Source organism: Physeter macrocephalus, unplaced genomic scaffold, assembly GCF_002837175.3.
Source record: "Physeter macrocephalus isolate SW-GA unplaced genomic scaffold, ASM283717v5 random_1, whole genome shotgun sequence".
Lineage (NCBI taxonomy): Eukaryota > Metazoa > Chordata > Mammalia > Artiodactyla > Physeteridae > Physeter > Physeter macrocephalus.
Window position 1 is genome coordinate 4,463 of NW_021145287.1, and position 27,802 is coordinate 32,264.

Sequence of the window (27,802 nt, forward strand, 5' to 3'; positions counted from 1 at the left end):
AGAGATTTTTTTTCCTGTTAACAGAGTAAATATATGACAAATAATCCCACATTCTAGAGGGAGGGTCTTGACATGCTCTTGAAAGCTTTCTAGAAGAAGCCAGAACCAGTCCTTTGACTATCAACCCCCATCACCCACCTCCAGATAATAACAGACAGCTAATGATTCACAAAAGGAAAGAGAAGGGGGTCAGTGTCATACTTAGCCATTTGACACCCAGAACAGATGATTTTTTAACTCTCTCTCCACTTTATGAGTCTATTTTGGTAATTATCATGAAATGAAGCTATACCCAATAGCTTACATATTTCAAAATAGATCATGTCATTGTTCCAGTAACTTCCTCTTTTGCTTTTTTTCTTTGTTGTGCCCTATCGGGCCAATGTCTTTTCCTGTTGGAACAGTGCCCCCTTCACATGCTATAAAGGGATTCTGCAGATGTAGTTATGTCCCCAAATCAGTTGACCTTAAGAAAGCGACATTAGCAATGTGGTCCTAACCTAATAACATGAGCCCATTAAAAGCAGTGTCTCTGGCTGGTGGAAGAAACCTCTAGAAAGGAATGCAACTTAGCCGACACTTTGATTTCAGCCTTACTGGGCACAGACATGCTGTGCCCAGACTTCTGACCTACAGATCTGTGGGCTAATAAATGAATGTTGTTTTATGCCACTAAATTTGTGATAAATTATTACATAGCAGTAGAAAACAAATATACGCTCTACTACCCATACCCAGGTGGACTGCTCCCACCCTCTGCCCTTGGTACCCACCAGTAAGAAGCCTTAGGGGAATGTAAGGTGGTTTTCCCTCTTCAGCCCTCCCCCAACTGTGGTTAGTATGCAGACTACACCCTGTTTCACACGGCTGGATTGAGGCCAAGACAGGGCTCTGCCTGGCTCTTCCTCCCTCGTCTCATGTCCTGAGGTGCCTGCTAAGTCTGGTCTCTTTAGTGCAGTCGTGAGAATCACTGCTCTAGAGATACGCTATACTTTCCTACCTTTGGATGCTCAGTTTCCATTTTTTAATTGTACTTTTTTATCGTAAATTTTAAAACGAAGAGCATCTTTGTTCATAAAACTTTGAATTTCGGCTGGTTTTCTTAGGATAAGAAATGCTGAGTCAAGGCGGATGAACATTTTTAAGGCTCCTGATATACACCGCCAAAGTTTTACAGAAACTCTACCAATCTACCATCCCATTAGTCAAGTATGATGCCTAAGGCTATTTTATCTAAGCTGAGCCAGTGGAGATTCTGGGTCAAAGAATTAGGAGATATTTCGGGGGAAGACCTTCTTCTCATTTTACCTCTGAACTCTCTCCCCCTTAGGGACCCATCTTCACTCCCAAGCTTCCAGTCGCCTAATGGGAACCTCTACCTGGAAATTCCAAAGGCACCCAAACTTGATGTGTCCAAAACCAAATCACTTCTGTCACCTTTCCACCTCTTTTCCACTGAAATGCTCCAGATCCAGAAAACTGACCTATCGCTGTGGCTGGGACCACGGTGGTAACCATGACGATAACCATGGCAACCAGATTCCCTAACGAAGTCACAAGGAGTGCAGACATGAAGCAGGAGACACAGAGGGACGACAAGCCCGTCCTCTCCCGCGTTGGGCACAGAATGGGACATTTAAGGGCATATACACGACAGCGCCTGCGCACCAAGGCTCGGGACGAAAGGGTGACGAACATACGTCACGGAGCTTCGCGAAGCCCGGAAAACAAGGCATCGGCGGCTGGTGCAGAACCGCGGTTTCGGTTCTGGGAGTCCGGGTTTTTGTGCGCCCAGGCCTTGCTTTCGCGCCCGGCTGGGGATAACTGCGCAGCCGCCGTAGGGCGGGCCGACCGCCAGGCGCGGGCGCGCGAGCGGGCGCGCAGGGGTTTGTGCGCACGCGCCCTCGGACGCGCGGGCGCGCGTGTAGTCCGGGAACTGGGAACAGGAAGCAGAGGGCAAGGGGTGGGGTTGAACCCGGGTCTCGCGCATGCGGGTGCTATACAAAGCATTTGGCGGGTTTTTCCGGGCTGCTCTGCTCTGATCCTGTCCTTGAGATGTTCAGTGGTGGCTTTTAGGAAGCTGGACGTTCTCCCCAGGAAGACGACTTCTCAAGATTTCTGCTCTCTTCCTTCAGGCGTTTGGGGGCTTCAAAAAAAAGAAAAAGAAAACGTGTTTCTCCGTGACTGACGGCTGGGGCCTTCTGACGGCCTGAGGTTTTGGGCCATTTGGTCACTCTCCGTCTCGGTCCCTCGGAGGGTGAAAGGATCAGAGGGACCTCGTCCTGCTCATCGATCTCCACGCCTGTGGGTTTCTTGGCGTCAGGTCGGAGCTGGGTGGGCCCGGCCCCGGCCCCGGCCCCCCTCCTGGGTCATCATGGCCGTGTCCGCCCAGCTCTTGGTGGAGGAGTTGGAGATCTTCGGCCTAGAATGCGAGGAGGCTCTGGTTGAGAAGTGTGAGTCCCTTGCCCCCTCCCCGGACCCCAGCCCAGGTTCACGCTTCCGCTCGGTTCCGAGGTTCACCTCCCCTAGATGGGGCTTCTCAGTGTTTGTGAGATGAGTTAAACTGAGTATTGAGATTTGGGATGTGAGGACTGTGAAACGCTCACAGGGTACTGCTTGGATTCCCAAATCAAAAATAAGAATAGAAGAGCGATTTTAAATCGGCGCAGTTTCACCGAATTTGGAAACTGCTTAAAGCTCAATAACAAAGCAAGAGATGTTGGGGTTTTGAAAAGTAGCTTTTTATTCCTGGCTCCTCCCTTTCCAGCCTACACCTAAACTTCTGCTGAACCATCACTTATCCAAACTGTTGGTGGTCTGTGCAAATATGAGTCCCTTGAGGTGGGTTTCTAAAATTGAATTTTAGCTTTGGAGCTAAAATTTAAGGAGCTTGTCAGCTGTTTACCCATGGAGAAACAAATAAGGAGAGTTAATTGCCTGAGCTGGTCTGTGAACCAGATCTCCTGTGCCCGAGTCCGGTGCTGCATTGTATTGGTCCATCGTATTGGTCAGGGTCTGGGGCAGTGTAAGGAGTTGTTGGAAGCAAAGTCTTTGGAGGTGTGGACAGTCTCAGTGTTAGAATCAGGGTGATTGTGCACCTGCCTTAATCATTCATCAGCATATTGAACTTCTTTTTTAATATATAAAACCAGGATGCAAACATGGTAATTTATGAGAGACCAGAATACTCCAAGTTTTTATCTCCAGGGCATTCTCTTCCTAACAGGAGACTTGAATGAGAAAGCCAATCATAGTCAGAAATTTATTTGGTGAGCCTGAAATCAAAACAAGAGAATTTATAAAGGCTTCCGTCTCATGTAGGACTACATTGGCAGTGCTGTTGGAATTCTAGACTTGGAATTCATAATTGCTAACCTCACTGGGACTTTAATATTGCCTGCCAGTCATACCATATTTCCCTGGTCTGTTCACCGTGAGTCTCCTATGATTATTCGTCACCTGCTGTGCCTTTAACAACCTTCTGTCCCACTCTCACTCTCAGCCGATGAACTTACTTCCTGTTTTGCTGAGAAGAATGGAAGGAATTAGAAAACTTCTTAAAGCTACCCCCATTACTTCTTCCCACTGACCTGTGTCTGTGCCATAGTCCTTGCCTCCTCCCATTACAGTAAATAAATTCTCCATATTCCTAGCAAAAGCCACATGCTCCACCTGAGTCCTAAATCCCATTCCTTCTCTCCTCCTTCAGGACATCACTCCAATAATTCTCCCCTTACTTATTTTCCGTTTTTCTCTCTATAAGGTTTTTTTTCCTAATAGCCTAGGAATGTGACTCTTACCCCCTCCGTTTAAATACTCCATTGTCCCGCCTTCCCACTCGTTATCTTCTCCCGATTACAACAAACCTCCTCAGGATTACCTATTCTTCAGATTTTTCCTCTTTAAGCCCATTTCAGTCAGCTTTTTCATCCCCACCACGTCACTGAAATTGCTCCTCTCAAGGTCACCGACGACCTTCACCTGGCTAAAGCCAGGGATGCATTTTCAGTCTTCGTTTGGATGAATAGCAGCATTTGATGCCGTTTATCGTGTCCTCTCCTTTCAAACACGTTTTTTCTCATAGCTGCTTGGATGCTCCTCCCAGGTGTTCTCTACCATGCGTGTCACCTCCTCTCAGCCTTTGCAGATTCACCCGCATCCTGAGCCCCGAGATACACTCGGCTCCTTGGTGATCTCACCTGGTCTCTTGGGTTTACATTCACGTGTTTGCTGATGATTCCCAAATTATATCTCAGCCCAGACCTTTGCCTGGTCTGCGGGCTGGTCCGCCTCCTAGATGTCTCCAGCTGGATGTCTCGCTGGCATCTCAAACTCTATGTGTCTGAAGCTAAGCTCCTGCCCCCTCTCCTCAGAGTTCCTCCTGCTGCCTCCCCACCTCAGTTAACTGCCCCCTTCCAGGGGCTCCGGCTAAACCCACGGCATCATCCTTGACGCCTTTCTCTCTTCACACCCCGTATCCAGTCAGCAAATCCCACTGGCTTTACCTTCAAAGTGTTTCCCACCTAGAGTCCAACCGCTTCTCCCCTCGTCCACTGCCACCACCTTGACCCAAGCCACCATCGTCTCTCACCTCGACTTTGCCATGGTTCTCTTAATGGGTCCCCCTGATTCTGCCCTTGTCCCCTTCAACCTGCTGAACGCAGCAGCCGGGGTGACCCTGTTGAGGGGAAGTCAGATCGTGTTACTGCTCTGTTCAAACCCTCTGGTGATTTCTTGGCTTGCTCAGAATAATTACAGCGGCCACCGGTCTGCACCCCCTTCACGCTTTCAACTCGTCTTCTGGCGCCTCTTTCCTCAGTGCATCGCAGCCCCAGAGGCCTTACTGATCTTGCTTCTCCCTCAGGATCTTCGCCTGAAAGCTCTTCCCCTCAACACTGCCTGACTCGCTCCTTTACTTCCTTCAAGTCCTTACTCAAATGTCACCTCCTCAATGAAGCCTTCCCTAATCACTGGGTTTAAAATTGCCAGCCCAGGGCTTCCCTGGTAGCGCAGGGGGGAAAAAAATTTTTTAATTGCCAGCCCCTCCCCACACTCCCCCATCCCCGTCCAAGCTTTATTTTCCTACAAAGCACATCTAGTCGTCTAACGTACGTCTTTTACTTATTTGTTTTCTTTTTTTTAATTTATTTATTTATTCATTTTTGTCTGCATTGGGTCTTTGTTGCTGAACGCAGTCTTTCTCTAGTTGCGGTGCACGGGCCTCTCATTGCAGTGGCTTCTCTTGTTGAGGAGCAGGGGCTCTAGGCGCACGGGCTTCAGTAGTTGTACCACGCAGGCTCAGGAGTTGTGACTCGCGGGCTCTAGAGTGCAGGCTCAGTAGTTGTGCTGCACGGGCTTAGTTGCTCCATGGCGTGTGGGATCTTCCCGGACCAGGGCTCGAACCCATGTCCCCTGCATTGGCAGGCAGATTCCCAACAACTGAGCCACCAGGGAAGCCCTACTTGTTTTCTGTCTCCCCTCCATAGCGAGCTGCGTAAGAACAAGGGTGCGTCTCTTTTTATTCACTGCTGTGTCCTCGGGCCTCGAACAGTGCCTGTCCCTAGTAGGTGCTGAATAAATTTTGATTGAATTTAAGTAGAGGATTATTTTCACTTTTCAAGATGAAAGCTGCAATCAATGAACTAAGTTCTTACGTGTCCAATTTCCCCCTGCAGTGATAGAGCTGTGTGTTCTGTATGGACAGAATGAGGAGGGAATGGCCAGCGAGCTTATAGCCTTCTGCACCAGCACACATAAAGACTGCCTCACCTCAGAGACCCTGAACTCTTTTGAGCACGAGGTGAGAACAAACTGTAAAACAAAAAAGAAAAAAGAACAAACTGTAGGCAAACTGATAACGTAACTCTCCGTGTCTACTCGGTCAGGAGACAGTGCGCTGTATTGAGAAGAGTGTGGGCTTTGGAGTCGGGCCTGGATTTCAGTCCCAGTGTGAGCTTGGACCAACTAACCAAATGGCTCCGAGCCTCAGTTTCCTCTCCTCTCAGTGGTTCGCTTGATCTGTACTTTTATGGTTATTGAATGAAATGAGAATGGACGTAAATCACCTAAAACTGTGTCTTCAACAGATAATTGGTGTTAATATTAGAACTCTTATGTGTTGTAGGGAAACAGTCACAGGTGAAGTCTTTAATTTTGGTCTATCGTGCATCTTCTGCATTCTCCTTTGAGGAATTTTATATCTTTGATTATGTTTCAAATGCCCATTGTTACCTCATGGCTGTGGGGAACTCCTCCTCTATTACTTGACTATGGAATAATATATTCATTATGTTTTCTTCCTCAGTTTCTGAGCAAAAGATTGTCCAAAGCCAGGCTCGGTGCCTCCAAGGACAGTGGGCATGCGGGAGCCAGAGACATTGTTTCCATACAAGAGCTGTATCCTTTTCTGCTCAAGGCCTTTGCATCAAACCACATATTGTATTTCATCATTTATCTGTCGTTACTGTTATCGTTGTGTTATTGTTACCTGTTGTGTGTATAATTTTAGAAACAAGCAACGAATGTAACTAATACTCAGATTTCTTATTTGATCAACCCTTGCCTTAGATTTTGGGTGGAAGTTTATTATAGTTTCTCTTAATCAGCGTTCTTAGAATTGAAGTGGAGGAGGAAGAGGAGACCCTCTTGAACTCTTACACCACACCCTCTAAGGTGCGTGTACCGGGTTTGGAAATTGCATTCTACACACAGCATTTTTTTCTTTAGTCTAAAAATATCAGCACAGCATTTGAAGTTCTAAGGGAGAAAATTCACCACTCATACGGTTTCCTGCCCTATTTCCACTTACGCATCTTCCTTTCCGATCACATGCATAGATGTCTGCATAATGGCAGTCCTTGTGGACACATGGTTGTCCTGCTTTCTTCAGTTAGCATATCATAAAATTTTTATAAATGCAGTTTCTCCATAATTACTCTTTTTTAATGGTTGCCTAGTTTTGTATCAAGTGGACTGTAACAGAATGATCCGACTTGGGTGTTGGACCCCAGTGTGAGAGGTGGAGTAGGGCAGTGGAAAAGCATTGCCCTCCACGCCTGAGTCAGAGACCTCAGTGACCTTGAGTGAGTTGCTTTTATCTCTCTGAGCCGCCTTTTCCTTTCCTTTAAAATCAGGATCCATTCATTCATTTACTGAGCAGCTACTACGTGCCAGGCACTAGGTGAACTGGTGAATGAAACAGGTTTGGGTGTGCTCTGCCCTCAAGAAGCCGACAGCCAGCGCCGATAATATCTCCTATCTCAGAGGGCTTGAAAATTAAATGAATGTGTAAAACGCCAAGCCCAAAGCAATGTATTCAATAATGTCAATAGTAGTTACTCTTTATAGAAAATACATTTGTGGAAATCCTTAACCAGGGAGTAAGCCTTAATCTTTCAAAGTAAATTACATTGTAAGAAAGAAGGTGAATAGTTTAGGTGTGCCTCTGCAGAGCAAGAAAGCTAAAATGTTCAGTGTTTTGAAGGACTGACTCATGGTAATTCAGCTCTCAGTAGACTGATGCATAAGTCAGATGCAAATTTACTTAATTTACTGTTGAAGTATACACCCTTCTGATGGCTGAAATACCATATCGAGGACACCCCATTCCTGCTACAAAAGTACCTAGGAGGCTCAATCATGGATTACAATTTGTGACCATGGAATCAGAGCTGAGAGAGTTGGGTTGAAATGAGCAAACAATTTGAAATATGTGTCTGAAGCTCAGAGGAGGGGCAGAATGGGGCTGGGCTAGAAACAGGAAAAATGCTTAGAACAGTGCCCATCGCACGGAAACTGTCAGGCATCAGTGTCAGCATGATGACAGAGTCAGAGCCAAACCTTGGCCTTTCCCACCCAAACAGTGCCAGTGCCAGATCTTAGGGGCAGGAGTGCCCCTGTTACAGAGGTGAATATGTCAGTGGTCGTAGCTTGAAACAATTAAATATTTGGCTTGTGCAATTGACGGCTACACTTTTGCTCCCACGCTCACCATAAATCTTCTGGTTATAATTTGGCTCTCCACGTGTCCTTCCTGACAGGGAGAGATGCGTTCGCCTGAGGATTTGAAGTTCCCATGATGTCGGCATTATGTTTCTAATAAGTGAATAAGCTGGGATCCTTGGCTATGATTTGGGTTCCTGTGTGGTGTGAGGATATGCTCACTCCAGGATATGAGACTGTAGTCCCTCGGTATTTCTCATTACAGGTGAATGAACTGGCACGTAGTATTAGCAGTGAGTCTCCTGAGCTTGGTTAGAGTGAGCGCACCCCCGAGGAGCGTAGCTGCAGCTGGTTTGCTGACACGGTCAGGTTTCACCGCAAGGTCTGAGGATGAGAGCCGCGAGGCTCTGCTCTCTCCCAGAGTCCCATCCTCTGTCCGTGTCCTGGGAGACCTAGAGTTCTGTAGCCCACTGTATATTAGAAGGGTCTTTGGGGGAAATAGTTGGAGAAAATATATCGAAACCATACAATCTGTACCATCCTATGGCCCAAAAATCGTCCCTAGTAAGAGTGTCTCCTAAAAAAATAATCCAAATTCTAGGAAAAGCTATGTGTGTGGAAATGGGCATCTCGGCATTATTTATAGTCCCAGAAATTACAGATGCACCCAGCAATAGAGAAGTAGTTAAGTAAATTATTGTATGTCAGTTCAATCAACACAGCTACTAAAAAGGATGAAGATTGTGACAATATGGGAAAATGCTCATAATTAATATAGAGCAAAAAATTCAGTGTATTACTTAAATGAAGGTCCATGTCCAAAATAAGATTACAACCATTAGGATTTTTTTAGTTGGAAAAATACTGAAATACTAGGAAGGAATATTGCTAAATGGCTATTGTATAAGGGTCTTTTTAAAATCTAGTTTCCATTCCAGCTCATTAATGGTGGTTTTGAATCCTTTCTCTCCCATCTGTTCGTCGTCACCCCTGTAGGCAGCTTTGGTGGCATACCTTAAACCTGCAGCCAGGAGGAGCCCAAGGGTAGGGGAATGTCTGCAGACTAGCTGGCCGCCTGGTTGCCGTCCAGGCGAGGATTTTGTCATTCCTCAGCCACAGTTGGTCGTCCCAGACTCTGGGGAGCAATGGATCTCGGGACTTGCGGGTTTCACCCTCTACTCTGGGCATGTCTGGATTCTTGATGAGCAAAACCCAGAAAACAGAAGTGACCATCAGTGAGGCATTTGCTAAATCCTCTCCAGATATGAGCTCACTCATGTTATCTGCCTGGAGTCACTCCCTTCTTTAATTTTGAAAATGCGTGGTAGACTTTGCCAAAATAAATAGTAACACGGTCCCATCCCTTGTCAGGAAAATGTGTCCACGCAGGTCAGAACCGTATGCATAGCAAAACTCACAGCTGTTGTAAAGCAAAGAGAGGTGGGGAAGGAAAGTGAACACGTGAGTGATTTGAGAGGGCAGATCGCCTGCTTGGCAATCCTTTTTGGGGAATGTTGGCTTTTTTTTCATAATTGCCTCCAAAATGGAGACGTTATACTGATGAATACTGGGTTTCAGTTGCTGAGGATTTCTCTCTGAGATTATACGTGGAAAATGGGGCCTTAAGAAGAAAACCAACCCTATCCTATCTGTGCCCTTCATTCGGGCACCGTTCTCCCTTTCTTCCTAAGGGACTGTACACTTAATTAGCAGCCTGGATCTAGAGTGACTGGGCCCTTTTCCTGTTTTGTTTCTAGGGTTCTCAGAAGCGAGCTATCTCCACTCCGGAAACCCCTCTCACAAAAAGGAGTGTGTCTACTCGAAGCCCCCATCAGCTGCTGTCACCATCAAGTTTCTCTCCAAGGTATGGCTCATAATTAATTCAGCTGCCAAACAGCAGGCCTGCCCGTCCCTTTCTCTGGTTATCTGGTGGCGGCTGACTCTACAGCGTGACTTAAAGCACATAAGTGGACGGTTACCTCTGCAGTGAGCTGGCTGGAAAGCCTACTGCTCTCTGCCCTCCCCGCTCTCTTGTCCTGTGTGGAAAATTACTGTTTCTTACAGTAATTAAGGAAACTCACTTTCCACCCGCTTTTCTGGGGCTTATTTCCTAGATCAGGAACTGATATCTTCTACTGAAAACAACCTGTCTATTCAGAAGTTGGGAGGCCTTCGAGTCTTGCCAGTAGAGGCAAATAGGTTTCCACCTGCTTCAGTTAGTTCGTGTGTTGTTGGGTTTCTTTTTTTTTTTTTTTCATCTGACGTATTTATTTTTAAAAAAGAAAAGCACGTATCTTTGTTCATAATGTTGCGTAACCTGTTTTTTGTCCCTCACTCGGGTTACAACTAGTTTCTGAGAGTTTTCTTGTCACTGTGAATCTACACCGACTTAATTGGTATTTTATCCCTGCTGCCACCTCTGCACGTAAATCCACAAAGATCACATGTGACTTTTGGAAATCCATAAATGACATGTCTTATGTGAGAGAATTCCATAGATGAGAGCTCAACTGAGGAGAAGAAATGTTTCTAGGCACTGCCACATCAGGATGAGGCAAAGGAACAGTAACGTTAACCAGTTAGGGAAACAGTTGGCTGCTAGGAGTCACTTCTTCTAGACTGAGCAGAGCTTAAGATTTTTTAGCCCTGTCACATTAGAAAGGAGATGATAGGGAATTCCCTGGCGGTCCAGTGGTTAGGACTCGGTGCTTTCACTGCCGTGGTCCTGGGTTCAATCCCTGGTCGGGGAACTAAGATCCCGCCAGCCACACGTCATGGCCAAAAAATATTAAAAAAAAGAGAGGAGGTCATAGCCGTCATTCAAGCTGAACGGTGGTTGGATTCTGAGGGACGATTTGACTTTAGTGTGGTCCACTCCTGCTTTCGGGAGTTCTCAAACTGGCTTCCGAAGTGAGCTTTCCAGACTTAGAAGGGCATCTTTGGATGCACAGAGATGGTCGGTGTACAGAGATGGTTCTCACAGGTGCTAGCACCATGACAGCAGCTCTATCCTCTCAACAAGCAAGTCTTTGCGACTCTTAGATCTGTCTACAGCTGATCCCCTGTGAGCGACTCCCTGCCTTAAAGGGCCGGCTGTAGCGCCCACACCCCACGGAGCTTCACGGGAGGAGCTCGGAGCAGTCGGCGATGCGCTGCCTAGTCATTTTTTAATGCACGCCGATGAAGCTGACGTTAGAAACTGGCTTTGTAATTTATGAAAGTAACTTCTAAATTATTCAGGTAGAGGCAGCATTGGAGATAGAGGTAATTAATCAAGCTCGCTCTCTGTAGCCTCCCTGGAAAGGAGGAACTGGTGGCACCCATTGCAACGGTGCCCCCGTAGAACTTGTTCCTGCAGAGTTTCGGGACATTAAATGAAGCCAGTTTTCATTGGACCTCTCTGTACGCTGTGTTCATGACCGAAGGGTTAGAAGACCTCGCTGTCCTCTAAGCAGATCAGCAATACCCGTGTGTCCTCGGAGGTGGAATTTATCAGTCAGTGAGTGGAAATACGAGAACTTGTCCGTTGAGACTCAGAGAATGGGAGTGTTTGTTCACCAGCCGACAGAACTCATTATGCGTCCACCTCCAGAGACACTGGGGAAAGCTGATTCATTTCATTTAACTTCATTTCATTGCTGTTTCTACCTTGAGCTATATCGTGAGGTCTTATGTGTGCGCACGGCAACTTTGGGCTTATCCGCGGTTCCGGGCTCTGATGATGTTCTAACAAATGCTAAAAATTCATGAGAAGAAAATAGTGCTCGGAACTTGCTTTTCAATCAATTCAGGGTTTGGGTTTTGTTTTACTTCGTTTAGTTTTAAGCCAGGAGAAGACCTTTTAAAATGTGTCCTTGCATCTAAACTTCTCCGAACACGTTTGGTATTCCTCAGCCCCCTCATTCCTGAAATCCTTAAAGGTCCAGAATGTCCAACCCCATTAAGCTGAGTAGATTTATAAAATGTTGAGTCCAGCCTGACGTTCCTCCAGATCTCCATTTTCAGAAGGTAACCTCATCCCGTTCCTCTGTCCTTTTAGATATGAACACACTAACATTAATGTCTTTTGCTTCCAATTAGTGCTACTCCCTCTCAGAAATACAGCTCGAGAAGTAACCGAGGAGAAGTGGTTACCTCCTTTGGCTCGGCACAGGTGCTATCTTGGTCCGGGAGAGAAGGAGCCAGTAACATCAGCCTGAAGGTCTTGGGGTATCCAGAGCCACTAACCGGGAGCTACAAATCCATGTTTCAGAAGCTCCCAGACATTCGAGAAGGTAATTGTTTTTCTCTTAGAAATTCTGGAGGATATAAAACCGCCCGGAAGGGTGTCGAGTCAGTAACAAAGCTTCAGCTAGGCTGGTAGAACAGGTTTCAAGGTTGCCTTTGATGGATGTCCTCCGGGTGCCCCTGTTAGGAAAAGGATATGAGATGATAACTCTCAATAATTCTCCCAAATGACATCGCTTTGCTAAAGAAGAAGCACTAACCATTTCCCAGTCACAACCACTTGAACTGTGTAAAGAAAGCCAATCGAAGTGTTAAAGGAAGCAAAGACATCTATGGCTTCTTCCTTGTGAAGAATGGAAGGCTCTCCAGGTTGGTCTTGGCTTCCCCTAAACCTCCCTGACGACCTGAGTGAGAGGAAGGCCAGGGTGGGAGCCGGACTGACTCTGGGATTGCGCTGGGTGACCCCCTGTGGCCAAACGGAAGGCCGGGTTCAGCAGCCCAATATCGGGAAATTGGCCCGGCCTTCAGAAAGTTACAAACTGGCCAGTGTCCTAGGCACCCTTCCTGCTTCTGTAAAATGACTGACTGACTTTAATGTTTTACAAGGTGCTATGTTTTCTCTTCTCGGCAAGTAAAATGTCTTAAACACATTTCTGCCCTCTGGGATTTCAGTTCTGACCTGTAAGATAGAAGAACTTGGCAGTGAACTCAAGGAGCATTACAAGATTGAGGCTTTTACTCCTGTTCTAGTCACAGCACAAGTAAGAGTTGTTCTAATAATCTTTCCTGAATGATATCGTTTTTTTAAGTCAATGATGAAAAAGCAGCCTCTTGCTTCCTTTTCACTAATCGTCTGCCTTCTAGCTAGAACATCTATCTGGGATGAATTTGGTAAAATGGGTTATGAGTGCTCTCTGGTTTTGTGACCAGAGAAAGTCATTTCCTTTGCTCTTGGATTAGAGTCTTGCGTGTAAACAAAGATTGAGGGCCTCGAGCATTCAAGTATCAGGATATGAGGACAACAGCAAGGTGAGGATCTCCAGAAACGGTGACTCACAGTCTCTCCCCTTCTCTAGTCTCTGTCATTAGGGACCAAGTGTTGCCAATCGTGTCTTTATGTCATAGTTTAATCTGGCACGTGCACCAGTGCTTTCTCTCTAGAACGTACTTTAAGGGGAGACGTGTTCTCAAAGATTCTTTATGGTACCTCTGTCATGTGTTTGCATTCAGAGAAGAATGGCCAGTTGGGGAAGATAGGCAAAACCATGTCATATAAGGAAGTTTGGGGGGAATTTGGGAGGAAGTAGTGGAGGGGAGGCCGGGAGTATGATCTCGTGGGGAAAGATTAGACTTCCTTAGTTTGCCCCCGGGAGTGGGAACAGGATGGAGGAAGCCACAGAGAGAGAAATTTCAGCTCAGTTTAACGAAGAACTTCCTGTTAAGAGGCACTCTGGTGTGTGGTTCAGGATATGGCCCGGGAGCCAAACTTCTGGGCTTCAAACCCAGGCTTCTCCCACTGTTTGACCTTGACTAAATTATCTAACCTTTCTGTTACTGGTTTTTCTCATCTGTAATATGGATGCAGTAATAGCGTCCGCCTCACGGTTGTTGGGAGGATTAAATGAGTTAATACACGTAAGCCTTTATAACGGTGCCTGGTGTTTAGTGAGCTCAGTAAATGAGAGCTATTGCTAACGGTTATCCAGGGATGCGGTGCGTGGGCTGCTGGGGGTGGGGGCGGCGAGGGGGCAAGTTCCCCTTAACTAGAGATGCTCTGGCTCAGGCAGCCACTTAGAGGGGCTCAGGCATTAGGTGGTGGGCAGACTAGATGCCCTTTAAGGGTCCTTCCACCCCAAGGAGCCAACGATGATGTTTGTGGTCGCCTCAGGCTCAAAGTGATGCCCCGACAAAAAAAAATGTGTGTTGTTGTTTGAAAAGGTCTGTTTTGCTCTTCATCACATTGACCAGATTTTGAGCTCCTGTCCCAAAGACTGTCATTCTTACGTGTACCTTTGGCAGGAGCCCGTCACCCTGCTGGGCCAGATTGGCTGTGACAGCAACGGGAAGCTGAACCACAAGTCGGTGATTCTTGAGGGAGATCGGGAACATTCCTCAGGCGCTCAGATTCCAGTGGATCTATCTGAGCTGAAAGAGTACTCTCTGTTTCCCGGACAGGTGAGGTCAGGGGCGTCTCCCAGCGGGCGCAGGCGTGCTTGTTTGCTCCGTAGTGTGTGTAGAGGGCCGTGGCTCCAAGAGTGGGCGTTGCGTCACTGGCCAGCTGCCCCTCGCCTTTGACGTCTGGTGCCGTGAGGTGTAGCTGGGGCTCAGGCCCAAGAGGGGACACCGGTGTAGGGATTTCAGCCTGCCCCCATGTGCTCGGACCTTGGCTCTGGGACCTGCTGCCAGGTTCAAACGCCAGCTCCACCCCACAAGGCGGGTGATTACAGAGATGTCACTGACCTCTCAAAACCAGAGTGTCTGGGGCTTCCCTGGTGGCGCAGTGGTTGCGCGTCCGCCTGCCGATGCAGGGGAACCGGGTTCGCGCCCCGGTCTGGGAGGATCCCACATGCCGCGGAGCGGCTGGGCCCGTGAGCCATGGCCGCTGAGCCTGCGCGTCCGGAGCCTGTGCTCCGCAACGGGAGAGGCCGTGACAGAGGGAGGCCCGCATACCACCAAAAAAAAAAAAACCAGAGTGTCCTCGCCTGTGAAATGGGGATGATAATTCCTGCCTCACAGGAGAGAGGTAAAATGAGGTCACCCGTGGAAAGTACAATTTTTATTACGCCAACATAACCCCCTTGATTTGTTTTCTAGAAAAATACCCCCAAGTTTACAATTACAGAATGAGAGCAGCTGGACAATACTTTTTTCTTCTGGCTGTGTTGGGTCTTCGTTGGTGCACGCGGGCTTTCTCTAGTTGCAGCGAGCGGGGGCTACTCTTCATTGTGGTGCGTGGACTTCTCACTGCGGTGGCTTCTCTTGCTGCGGAGCACGGGCTCTAGGCGCGCGGGCTTCAGTAGTTGTGGCTCGCGGGCTCTAGAGCACAGGCTCAGTAGTTGTGGTGCACGGGCTTAGTTGCTCCGCGGCATGTGGGATCCTCCCGGACCAGGGCTCGAACCCGTGTCCCCTGCATTGGCAGGCGGATTCTTAACCACTGCGCCACCAGGGAAGTCCTGGACAATACTTTTAACTCTATCAGAGTAACTTATTCCAGACCTCCCGCTCATCTCCCCTGTGATGCAAGCCTGTCTGCTGCCTGTCTTTCAGGTTGTGGTTATGGAAGGAATCAACACCACTGGTAGAAAACTTGTTGCCACCAGACTCTACGAGGTACCGGTGTCCCCCCACATTCCCCCCCTTTCCCCCCCGGTTTGCTGCAGGCACAGTATGTGTGGTTCTGTCTGTCCTAGAGCCCGTCCTTGGTAAGGGCCCATTTATTTGCTTCTCAATTCTCTGTCTATAGAGTGGGATTTACCTCTAGGTCAGGGCCTCGCAAACTGCCCCCGTAAAGGGCCAGACAGTAAATATTTCAGGCTCTTGCAGGCCGTATGGTCTCTGTCACAATGTCAGCTCTGCCATCGTAGCACAAAAGGAGCCACAGGCAACCCGTAAACCAACGAGTGGGCTGTGTGCTAGTAAAAGTTTACTTACAAAAACAGGCGGTAGCCAGATTTGGCCCATAGCCCATAGCTTAGCAGTCCCTGCTCTAGCGGTAATCCTCCACAGACTTCCAGAGGATGCAAGGAGAAGTAGCAGGACCCTGCTCTCCCATCCTCGCCTAGTAGGACCCTGATCCTACAGGCACCTGTTTTGCTCCTGCTTTTTGCTGGGTGTTTTATGAGTTTAGCCGTGACCTTGTGCTACCCAGGTTTCTTTGCCACTCAGTAAAGAAAAATGGCAGGACCATCAACTCTGTGGGCTTTTAGCTCCAAGGGGCAAGACACCCGCAAACACACCACCATTCACTGCTCACCCCATTCCTGACCAAAGACGGTGCCGGGGGCAAGACCTCACCGTAGCTTCTCTCCTGTTTGAAGGGCGTGCCACTTCCGTTCCATCAGCCCACTGAAGAGGATGGAGGTAAACTTTGCTTCAAACATTATTTTGCTAACAATGCAGGTGGAGGGTGGTGGACAAGGGTACAGGAGCGCAGTTCCTCGGGCCCCAGGGAAGCTACACAAGCTGTTTAAGAGCACCGTGCCGGAGCTCCAAGGGCGACTGTGAATTTGTGGGTTCAGTGGCCCTTTGTGGAAGGCCGGGGGTCTGAGCCTACACGGCTTTGTCAGCGTTATCGCGTGTGCTCTGCCTCCACAAGGCCTGTCGTTTAAAGACTAATGTTTAACAGGTATTTGAAGGTTGCTTTGAAAAGGGAAAAGAGCAGCTGTTTATTTATTTATTTAAATTAAAAAAAAATTTTTTTTCACAGCAGCAATTTTTAAAAGAATTTCTGTAAATGCCATGTGATATCCTGAACTAGATCCTGGAAGAGAAAGGGGACATTAGTGGGAAAACTAGTGACATTTAAATAAAGTCAGGAGTTAACAGTAATATACCAGCGTTAATTCCTTAGTTTCAACAAATGTACCATAGTTATATAAGGTGTTAGCATTAACATTAGCGGATGCTGGGTGAAAGGTGTACATATGGAACTCTGGACTATGTTTGGAACTTTTCTACAATTCTAAAGTTATTCCAAAATGAAAAATGTATTTAAAAATTAGACAAATTTCTCAGAAAGCCTAGAGTTATTTGGTCACTAACCTAGATGGGAAAAGACGAACATTTTAATAAACTTTGCTTCAGAACAATTCCAAGCATTTTTGTAAGCAAAGCAGAAGACTGCTGAGGAGTAGCAGGGAGATGGCTGACACCAGCACATTGTCAGCACCCCCTCCACGTTAATATCGTCTGAGGTCATTCTTCGAGGCGGCCTGGAATCAGGAACGAAATCTAGGAGTTTATGACATTGCACATTCTCTCAGAAAATAAGTGTTTATGGAAGCAAGAGTGCTGGTACTGGATCGACTTCAGGTAATGAAGAAAACAGGGCTGAAATGCCCGGAGCCTGAGCTGTGCCAGGGAAGCCTTTGGAAGCATTTGAGTAGGTTGTTAACAGACAGTTTGGGAGCAGCGTCTGGGCTCACAGCACCCTGGGTGTGGACACACAGAACAGGACGTGAGCCTGGCCCTCCTGGCCCTCACCGTTTACCTGGGATTGACGCCTCCTGTAGGTTCCTTGGAACCATTAGCTTTGTCTGCCGCCCCAGCACGGCACTGCTGGGTGTTGCGAGTGTTACGCTTCCCCTTGAATTGTCTGTCTCAGTTGAGTTATTGCCACTCTGGTAGGTGAACAATGGCCCTCATTCCTGGAATATATTCCTGAACATATTACTTTATATGGCAAAAGGGACTTTGCAGGTGTGACCGAGTTAAGGCCCTCGAGATGGGGATTGTCTAGGTGAGCTCAGTGTAATCACAGGGGTCCTGATAAGGGAGGGCAGGAGGGTGAGAGTCACAAAGATTAGAAATGTTAGGCCGCTGGCTTCGAAGGTGGGGGAGGGGCCGTGAGCCCAGGACTGCAGGCAGCCTCTGGAAGCTGGAAAGGGCAAGAAAACAGATTCCCCTCAGAGCCTCCTGAAGGAATGCAGCCCTGCCCACCCCTTGATTTTAGGACTTCTGACCTCTAGGACTGTAAGATGATAAATGTGTATTGTTTTAAGCCACGAAGCTTGTGGTGATTTGTTACAGCAGCCATAGGAAACTAATAAAACTGCCTGTTAAGAGGTCAGGGGGTCTTCCCTGGTGGCGCATTATTTAAGAATCCACCTGCCTATGAAGGGGACACGGGTTCGAGCCCTGGTCTGGGAAGATCCCACATGCCGCGGAGCAACTAAGCCCGTGCACCACAACTACTGAGCCTGCACTCTGGAGCCCGTGCGCCACAACTGCTGAAGCCCGTGCACCTAGAGCCTGTGCTCTGCAACAAGAGAAGCCACCGCAAGGAGAAGCCCACGCACCACAACAAAGAGTAGCCCTCGCTCACTGCAACGAGAGAAAGCCCGCACGCGTGGCAGCAAAGACCCAAAGCAGCCAAAAGTAAAATAAATTAATTAAAAAAAAAAAAAAAAGAGGTCAGGCATCTTTGGGTTTTGTTGTTGTAAGCTACAGAACCAGGTTCAGACTAACTTAAGAAAAAGGGAATTTGTTAGGGGAAATCCAGGTAGCTCACAGACTGGACAGGTGGCTAGAACAGAATTACAACCCAGATTAGGGTTTAGTAACTAGGTGTCCAGGTAGCAGGGCGTCCCCCGCTGTCTCATCCAGGCACCTCTGCTGGGATGGGTCAGCGCCGATCTTTTTCTGTCCTTGGGTAGTTCACCTTGAGATTCCGGAATCCAGAGGAGAGTGTGAATGGCTTAAGCTGGGTCCCGCCCCCGTACCTGCTCCTTGGCTAGGGGAGGACAGTGCACCTAATTTACAGCCCCCCCTGGTGGAGGGGGGCGCTTATGGAGGACGAGGCTGATTCTCCAAAAGGAAAACAGACGCTGTGAGGAAAAGGGTGCCCCAAAACAATGGCCCTGCACCCCGTCACACAAGAGTCTCCCGTCCCAAGCCTTGCACCCCAGCCTGTCTTTCTGGACTCCTCGAGGTACCGGATTCTCTAGCTGCCCTCACCACCAGATGGTCCCTCACACCGAGCTCTCAAATCTCAGGGCCGTCCGGGACCCTGCCCTGCCCTGGCTTCCGGCACCCTCTACTTACAAGTGTAAGCAAAGCCACAGAAAGGCAAATACCATAAGACTCCCCTCAGACGAGGTTCCTAGAGTCGGCAGAATCATAGAGACAGGCAGTGGGAGGGTGGGGGCGGGGGAGGGGGAGCAGGAGTTAGTGTTTAGCGGGAACGGAGTTTCGGTTTTACGAGATAGAAAGAGTTGTGGAGAGGGATGGGGGTGATAATTACACACCATTATGAATTTACTTAATACCACTGAAATGTTTACTTAAGATCAGAGGGAATTCCCTGGAAGTCCAGTGGTTAGGCCTCCGCTCTTTCACTGTCAAGGGCATGGGTTCGATCCCTGGCTGGGGAACTAAGATCCCGCAAGCCTCTCAGCGCCGCCAAAAAAAAAAAAAGGTTAAGATGGTAAGTTTTGCGTTACGTGTATTTTACCACCCCCCCAACCCACCCTCCCAAAGTAAGTGTTGGGAGGAAAACCACGTAAGCAAATGCCACTTTGATCGAGTCTCTCCAGACTCCCTCTTCCCTACCATGACTCGTGCACTGCTGGTAAATGTCTATCGAGTTCTAGTTGTTTGCATACTTCCCTGTCTCTGCCAGCAATGGAGGGTTCTTTGAGGGCAGGATGAGGTCTCGCTCCTCCTGGATTCCTGGACTTGCACACGTAAGGAGACTCTCAGCGAATTGAGTCCCGTGGCATCTTTCCCTAATTGTCCTTTCTCCCACCATGCCAGCATCCTCTCATCAGCATCTTAACAATCTTCTCTTTCTTAGATTCTGAGCAAATCATGGTCCTGGTGGCCTGCGGGCCATACACCACATCTGACAGCATCACGTTTGACCCCCTGCTCGACCTGATCGCCATCATCAACCGCGACCGGCCCGACGTCTGCATCCTGGTAGGAGGCCCTCCTGGACAGCTTCACCCGGGGAGGCGCCAATGGGAAAACTGGGGGCTCAGTCTTAGAAAAAGTTCTGATGAGGTTCTAAATTTTTAGGAAGAGTGTGGGACTCTCCTCCTTTTTAAAAATATCTTTTAGTGCTCAGCCTACATCTTTGGCGAGGTGAGGTGTGCGTGGAATTAATCCAAAAGCCCAAGGTGTTTTGCCACCCTGCACTGACTTTACAGTAGTCTCGCCTCTGTCTCGTCACTGCAGTTTGAGAACTCACCTCTTCTGAAAACTCAAAATACAACTGCATGGACGTAGATTTCCCTTGCTGGGTTGAGAAAGAAAAAAGCCCACTATTGTATGAGGCAAAACAGCTAGCATCCAAGAGTCAGGTCCTTCTGCCTGTGGTATTAGCTGGGCGCCCTTGCCCCATCTGCCGCCTGTCCCAGGCTGTACAGGTGGCCTTGGAGGGACAGTGGACCCTGGACAGAGAACTGCTAGGCGAGGATATGTGAGGGCACTCACAGACACGTGTGGTTCTGATTTGTTCTTTTGGTACCTTTGTTTCTCCCCCTCGGGCTTATTTGCAGTTTGGACCTTTCCTGGATGCTAAGCATGAACAGGTAGAGGTGAGTGACTGGGGTTGCGAGGGGGAGATGCCGGATACTCACATTCAGTCAGGCCCCCACTGTTGCTTTCGTCTCTTGGAGTTTATCCTGCATCTGTAACAACCTAAATGAATCCCTGTGGCTGATCAGGAAAACATCACCACAGGGCATTTTTAATAAAGGTACTGAATTTGAGGGCTTCGTTTCACCAGAATACAGAGCTGTTTGGAAGCTGAGGGAGGGGGATCCAGATATCCGAGTCCCGGTCCTCCTCGTGTGCGACCGACCCTTGGTGCTGAGGCAGGTGCCCGCGGGTCCCGGAGGTGCGCCTGTGAAAGTACCTTCCTGACCGCTACCCTCGGCTCCAGGACCCACATCATCTTGCCATCCTTTGAACTTAAAACACAAATGACCCTTCTGAGGACATTTCTTCCCTTTGTCTCAGGAGGTTTTACCTGCCACACAGAAGATTTCAAAGCGCTCTTCTTCCTAGTCCTCCCCTCGGCTCACTTTCAGGGGGACTGATTCTTCCCCCACCTCCTTTCCTGCCCCCAGCTAGACTCAGCTCCTGGAGGACAGAGACCACGTCGTGTGTATCTTTGTATCTCCTTCAGCTCCTCACTCAGGGGCTGGCCCCCAGGGCCATCTAACAAGCGCTCAACACGTGAATAAATGCCGGGCGTCTCCCCTGTAAACCTGTCTCCTCTTTTCTTGCAGAGCTGTCTGCTGACAAGCCCATTTGAAGAAGTTTTCAAGCAATGTCTACGAACGATTATTGAAGGGACACGAAGGTCAGAGTTCAAAATACTGGGCAGACCCCTACGCCTCCTAAGTTTCTCCAGGGCTTCTCATTAAGAAACTGAAACTGTTCAAAAGCAGTGGTAGTTCCCCTCTGTAAATCCTTTTGAACGACAAAGCTCAGACAGAACCCTTGAACTTCAAGTGCACAGGTGCTGAGTGAAGAGGCATCTTTGTAAAACACAGAGATAAGCACACTTGAAGAGGCTACCCAGACTTTCGCTCTTCCCTTGCTCTTTCTTTACTTCCTTCCTCCTCTCACTCCCTTCTGTATAAACTCATATTCCAGGGGAATCTTCCCAGGGTGGTGCTGAGCAGTGCTTGATGACTTACACCACAAAACCCCTTGTGTGAGTGAGAGTTTGGGGTGAGCCCAGGTCCTTCCCCGAGTCAGCGCTTCCCTCGTTTCCGGCTTGTATGAGCCATCGTAGAAACTCACGAGGGTGGGGATCTTGAATGCTTGCCCCAGACCCTAGGGACGGTGATGAGAGATGGGCAGTTCTAAACTGAGAGAAAAGCCTCTATTCCAGGGAGAGTCTAAGCTAGAAGCAGAAAGTTTTTCAGGAAGCTGACACCTCCACTTCCTGTCCCTTCCCTCCAGGGCCAGGGTTTGAGAGAAATTGCCCTTGGCGGTGGATCTCCTCTGGGGATCTGCCTCCCTGTAGCTGAGCTCATCAAAAACAAACATTCCCGAGGCTAAGCTTTTAAAAATAAGTCTGTAAGGAAGGTGGTTTTTAAAACAAGATGTATAATCTTCCGCCCCTTGGCCGTGAGAACTGATCTCAGGCTGATTAGCTGTAACTCTACCTTCTTGTACCAGCAGCATGGGCCAGTGTCGTAGGCCTCTCGGACTGGGCAAAAACACCCCCAAACTGCCCCAGAGTCAGGGGGCTTGAATCGTGCAGGTGACAGCCTGCAGCTGGGTCTGCCCCTCCCTCCCTCCACGTGAGATAACATAGGTGCCTTCCCTCTGCCTCCCAGGTTTGTTGTGACCCTGAATGAGTTTGTCACAGACCTGGAGGCTCCTGGCGCTCCTCAGGAGATAAATCCCCGAAACAGAGCAGGGCTGGTATCCCTGTTTTATCAGCCCTCAGGTCCCCTCCGGGCTAGGCAGGGACTGCGGGGCAGTGACTGCCCCGGCTGGGTGCATTCGGTTTGAGATGGGGTTCTGTTTTTGGTTCCTCACCCCATATGGCATTGACAGCAGTGCTACAAACAAAGAACAAACCAGGCATTGTTACCCTGGGGGTGAGCTCCCAGCACCACCAGGCACTTTCATCTGAGGCCAGTGTGTGCCTCGGGGGAGAGGGGCTGCCCCACCCTTCCCAAAACAGTATAAAAATGGCCTTCCTTTGGGGGGAATTTATTTTTATTCTGAGAGGTCAGAAACGCAGAGCATTAAGCTGATTTATCAGTGAAAACCAGAGCCAGTGAGGAAGCACCTCCCCTCGTGAGAGCCCAGCGAGAGCCCGGCGGGAGCCCGGGAGCTTGAGGGAGGGAGCGGCTGCAAGGCCCCTCCCCACCGTGTTGTATGAAGTTGTGCAATGCTCAGCATAGTTGGAATTTTCTCTCGGCTCCCTCCCCCTACAGCCAGCCTGTAACCCTGAGCCAGAGGCCCGTTTCCTCCTTAACTGTTGCTCTGCCAGAGCCTGCACAGAAGCAGAGCAAGTCCATCTCTTAACGGCGGCCAGCCGTACCTCCGCCCTTCGTGTCCATTACGGACTGAGCCCCGGGGATCTGAAGCACAGACTGTCCCCTTCGGGTCACCCCCGGCCTGTCTGCCAGACTTCAGCACCCAAATCGGTGGACTTGGCTGCTTACAGGGACTTAACTTTCAGTGTCGCAGGGACTGTAACTAATTCGCGCAGCGCCTTTGGTCTCAAGATTCTGAGGTTCCGCTGCGGAAGGCTCAGTTCGCGCTTTGAGCGGGCACGACAGACAAGTGACAAGTGTGGCAACCACCACCAACACCTTTATCCCATGTGAGAGGCAGCCACATCCCTATACCCTGCACAGGTGCCTATACCTGCCTCTGGGAAGCCACTGCGTCTTAAGAGAGGGTGCTAGAAGTGAGAGCTATCGGTGGGTGTTAAACTCGCCCCAAAGTGACCCTTTCCGCTGTTTGGTATACAAGCGTCCGCACTCTGCCAAGGACAGGTTTTTTCCCCCTTTCTTCTGCGTGGATGGAGAGGTTAAAGAGTTGGTTGGCCCCTAGAGTTACGGGGTTTTTCTTCACTTACATCTTGTAACCCTAGAGATTCTCCTGCCTCCGTCAAAGGAAACGTCTGTCATCTCTGCTTTTACTGTTGCTGTTAGATATTTCTTTCATCTTTGTAAGACAGGCTGCTGAAAAAGAAAAACCAAGGGCGTTGATTCCCTGCGGGAGGGGAGGGCGGGGCGGGCTCTTGGCGAAGCAGAACCTGCGTGCCTTCCCCGCCCAGTTCTGCTCAGCCTGCCGGGCCCCTCCCGAGGGAAGAGGCCCCCAGCCAGGGAGGCTACGTGACGCCTGAAAGCCATGAAAGCCACGTCTGTTCACACAGTGTGAAGAGTCAGAACTTTGGCTTCAGATCTGGCTCTGAGGATTTTTCAGTCAAATCCTTGTCTTTCCTGATTTCCTAGATCTCCGTTTCTTTTCCCCTTTTTCTACGGAACACTAGTCCTCTTTCCCTCTCGAGTAGAACATCATACGGAGCCAGGAGAGGAAGCGTGTCCTGGGAGAGAGCCATGAGCCCCATCGAGGTGGTTGTGTGTAAATTAGGACAGATCGTCTCTCGTTCCTGGTGTCCCATGGGGAACGGCACCCCCCTTCCTAGGAGAGCTCCGTTCGGAACTTCTTCCCTGGAAGTAGGCTCTCGTATCCAGCTCTGACCCTTTAAGTCTGTCACCAGCTACGCTAACTCAACTGCACTCATTTTCCTTCCCGTTCTGATGCTTTTTTTGGCAAAGTAGCTCCGGCTCACACCTCATCTTCGTCCCGTCACTGAGAGACGTGCACCACGAGCCCGTGTACCCACAGCCGCCCTTCAGCTGCTCCGACCTGCTTCGGGAGGACAAAAAGGTACCAGCGTCCCCTCCTCGACCAGCAGGCAGCCGGAGTCGAACGCGCCAAAGGCGACCCAGCTTGTCCCAAAAGCAGGGGGCGGGGGCACCTTTTTGAGGCACACGTAGTGTGCCTGCGTCTTAAGCTTCTCTTTATAACAGGCAGACGTGTGATTTACTGTCCCTTGGGTTGGTCCCCTTTCACTGGTCCCCCCAGCCCTTGCAGACCCCCCGTTTTCATGGGGAAGAAGCTTCTAGCTTTGGTGTGCAAACGTCTGTCCCACTCTTCTCATTTTAGCGAGTGCAGTTTGTGTCCGAGCCCTGCACGCTCTCCATAAATGGAATGATCTTTGGCTTGACATCCACCGATCTGCTGCTCCACATGGGGGCTGAGGAGATCAGTAGGTGAGAAGGGTTTTTCGGTCCCGCAGGCAGTGCCTCTGGATCCTGGTCCTGTCCTTGGCCAGGGGGTGGCTTGGCAGGCTCGAGAGGGCAGCCCCTAGAGCAGCACTTTCTGCCAAACCCTTTGGCCACGGAGTTCCTCTGCACCCAAGGGGAGCGGTGGGATGCATGTGTTTCCGTTACCACTTGTTTCTATGGTGTTTGAGACCCTGAAGGACCACATCCGTTCTGTCTTTGCACTTAATTTCTAGTCATAGAAGTTCATCTACTTTTCTTTGTTTGCCACATTTGTGACCTAAACAAGACGTCCCTGCTTGTGGAGGGTGACTGTGAATCTACCCCGCAGGGTGTTCCCCCTTCCAGAACAGCGTGTAGCTCTGCAGAGGATCAGACACAGCCAGGTCTGTTGAGCTGAGGTTCAGCGGTTCGCTTCTCGCATCGCCCGTGATGGGAAGGAGTGTGGAGCAATTTGTGTCTTAGGCGAGAATGGGTGTGTGTTTGTTGGCTCCGGTTGGAGGTGCAAGGGTCACGCCGGCTACAGCTGGCCTCGTGCCGGGACAGACTGCACGTTCTCTGGCACGATGCGGAGCTGGTGATAGCCTGCCTGGGCCCTGATCGCAAGCGACTCCCGCTCTTTCCCTTCTCAACCCAGTGTCCTGCTCGGCAGACAGAGCATCCGCGGGCAGGTCTTTAAACGTCCCCAGAGGTACCTTCTTGTCACACGCCTTGGCCACGTCGCTTCTCTCTAGTTTAATAAATCCTCCCCGAGGAGAAACAGGCACTGATAAACAAGGTTCCACTTTCCGTTTCTTGCTTTTCTTCCTCCCCTAGTTCTTGCGGAACTTCAGACAGGTTCAGCCGAGTACTCAAGCACATCCTGACCCAGCGGAGGTGAGCCTGCCCGACGGAGTAGCTCACCGTGAAGGGAGTGCTTAGGGGTCAGGGAGCTCTGACAGATTTGACCTCGAGACCTTCCCCAGGCCACTACCAGGGAACTCCACCCTGGGATGACAAGCCTGCGTCCTGTCCCCTAAACACAGAGGAAGGGGAGAGCTGGTCTGTGAAACCGTGGAAACCAGCGACATAGAGGAAATCCATCTGGGGAGGCGGGGGTCCCTGAATCAGCTGCTCCTGACTGTCTCCCTCCGTCTCTGCAGCTACTACCCGCTCTACCCTCCCCAGGAGGACATGGCCTTTGACTACGAGAATTTCTATGCCTATGCACAGCTGCCCGTCACCCCCGATGTCTTCATAGCCCCTTCAGAGCTGAGATACTTTGTGAAGGTAGGTTTGAGCTCCACCATTTCCCCGCAACGCCAGAACCAGTCTCTGACTTTCCCTTCTGGAGCCCCGACACTCACTCCTTGTGGGTCTGCTGACGGGGACGGTGGCCTCATTTCTTTGGGGGAGGGGGTAGGACTAGAAAACAAATCTGTTAGTGAAACGCATAAGTAAGCAGCGTCCCCTTGCTGCCCTCCCCGCCGCAGGGCATGGTACTCGGCCAGCCCAGCCTGGGAGCGCGGGAGACAGGTAGGAAGGCCCTCAAACCATGGTTCGCGCCTGAGGCCGCCTCAGGTGCCCTGGGCTTGCCTGCCCCCTCCTGAATTCTGAGACGACCTCCAAGCGGCTCTGGGTCGTCCTCCTCTCTGCCGCCTGAGGCCCTGCCCTGGGATCGGGTCCCTCACGGGGCGCCCACCTGATCAAGCCCCTCTTGCCAAAGCAGAGCCAGTTCAACCTCGAGAGGTAAACTTTCTTTCATGTTGGGAAACAAAGAGATCAAGTTTGTCTCCAAGTCTGGGAGCTGATTGTCACCCTGCCGAGTCACCTTCTGCTTTATTTTGTTTCCGAGACTATAATAAATCAGCATATTTGACTTAAGATGCGTTTTGTTGGCCTGCGTTTCCGTTTTATAAAGCCCTCTTTAGGGTCTAATCGGTAGATGAGTCCAGCTTTTTCACATCAGTCCCGATGGTTTTGGCCTTTCCAAACCCACAGTCTTTCTTTCCTTCCCCCAGGACATCCTTGGCTGCATCTGTGTGAATCCCGGGCGCCTCACCAAAGGGCAGGTGGGGGGCACCTTCGGCCGACTCTACCTCAGGAGGCGGGCCGCGGGCGCCGAGGGCAGGCGGAGCCCCTGTACTGCCGCCCAGGTGGTCAGGATCTGAGGCCCGGTCCTCTGTCATCCCCGGTCGTGCGGGCCTCCCAGACGCCGAGAGCCCGGGAGTAGACCTCTGCCGAGATCCCACCCGTGGAAGGAGAGGGGTCAGCCAGCTGGGGAGGACGGGGCTGCGGGCAGGGGGCCCAGCAGGAAGACCTTGGGCAGCTGGATCCCTGCTCCGCGTCGAGCTTCTCTGGAAGAAAGCTGCTGTTTCTTCACGGACACTAGGAGCCCAGCGAGAACTGGCCGTGGACGCAGTACGCTCAGGAAGGTCAAGGCTTTGCGATTTCCTACTGAGTCAGACATAGAAACAACTTTTGGAGATATGAGAGTAAATTCTGTCTTTTGAGTTTAATCTTTCTTCCGCTCCATCTTTTTCCTGGTAGTGAACAAAGAATGTTGCCCTCCTGGACCTCTGTGCAGAGAAGGCAGAGCGTCTGTCACGCTGGGTTCCGCCCAGCCCCAGCCCCGATCCTCCTAAGGCTGCTCCCAAGGCCCCCGCGGCCTCTGTGCTGAGGAGGCGCTGGGCTCGGGCCACGGAGCGAGCAGCTGGCTGCGGGCCGGGCCCGCCCGGCGCGGTCCTCGCCGGCCCGCTGTGGTCCCAGCCTGACCCCTCCGTCGGGAGGGGCCGGCCTCCCAGAGCTGGATTCCCTGGCGCTGGCTCGGCCGAGTCACCAGCGGCCTGGGGCTCACCTCTAGCCCAGAACACTTGGAAGGCCGGGCCTTGCAGGGTCCCCGACACGTCCCCGCACCTGTGTGTCCTGGCATCTGGGGAGAGGCTGTCGCTGGCTAAACGTGGAGTGGGTTTCTGCCCTAAGCTGGCGGCCGTCCTGTCTCACATGCCAAAGCCGAGGCTGGAGACCTGCAGCTGTCGGGGCCGAGGGAGCAGCCCGTGCCGATGCCTTGAGTCAGAGATAAATAGGTAACCTGACTGTCCAACCTTTGCCTTCCTCCTCTGATGGGGAAGTGGGATCAACCACAGGTCGAACCGGGCTTGGGT

General features: G+C 50.2%; 1 protein-coding gene across 6 annotated transcripts; it reads left to right on the forward strand.

The window, feature by feature from the left end:
• The first annotated feature begins 1,989 nt into the window (after nucleotides 1-1,989).
• On the forward strand, nucleotides 1,990-27,802 carry POLA2 (DNA polymerase alpha 2, accessory subunit). Of its 6 annotated transcripts, XR_008616460.1 has the most exons (19): nucleotides 2,003-2,453; nucleotides 5,676-5,800; nucleotides 6,305-6,396; nucleotides 6,615-6,672; nucleotides 9,699-9,805; nucleotides 12,022-12,215; nucleotides 12,841-12,929; nucleotides 14,188-14,343; nucleotides 15,436-15,498; nucleotides 16,206-16,248; nucleotides 19,682-19,806; nucleotides 20,388-20,426; nucleotides 21,123-21,196; nucleotides 24,150-24,261; nucleotides 24,541-24,647; nucleotides 24,991-25,045; nucleotides 25,476-25,535; nucleotides 25,802-25,928; nucleotides 26,660-26,793. XR_008616460.1 is itself a non-coding variant. In XM_007117420.4 (18 exons), exons 1-18 carry the CDS (start codon nucleotides 2,375-2,377, stop codon nucleotides 26,807-26,809), a joined length of 1,797 nt encoding a protein of 598 aa, XP_007117482.2. In that variant the 5' UTR covers nucleotides 1,990-2,374; the 3' UTR covers nucleotides 26,810-27,802. The 6 variants fall into 6 exon arrangements, 4 of the variants coding, with proteins under 4 accessions (XP_007117482.2, XP_028338781.1, XP_028338780.1 ...); XM_007117420.4 differs by lacking the exon at nucleotides 24,991-25,045 and having other exon boundaries at nucleotides 1,990-2,453; nucleotides 24,153-24,261; nucleotides 26,660-27,802; XM_028482980.2 differs by lacking the exon at nucleotides 24,991-25,045 and having other exon boundaries at nucleotides 2,002-2,453; nucleotides 26,660-27,802.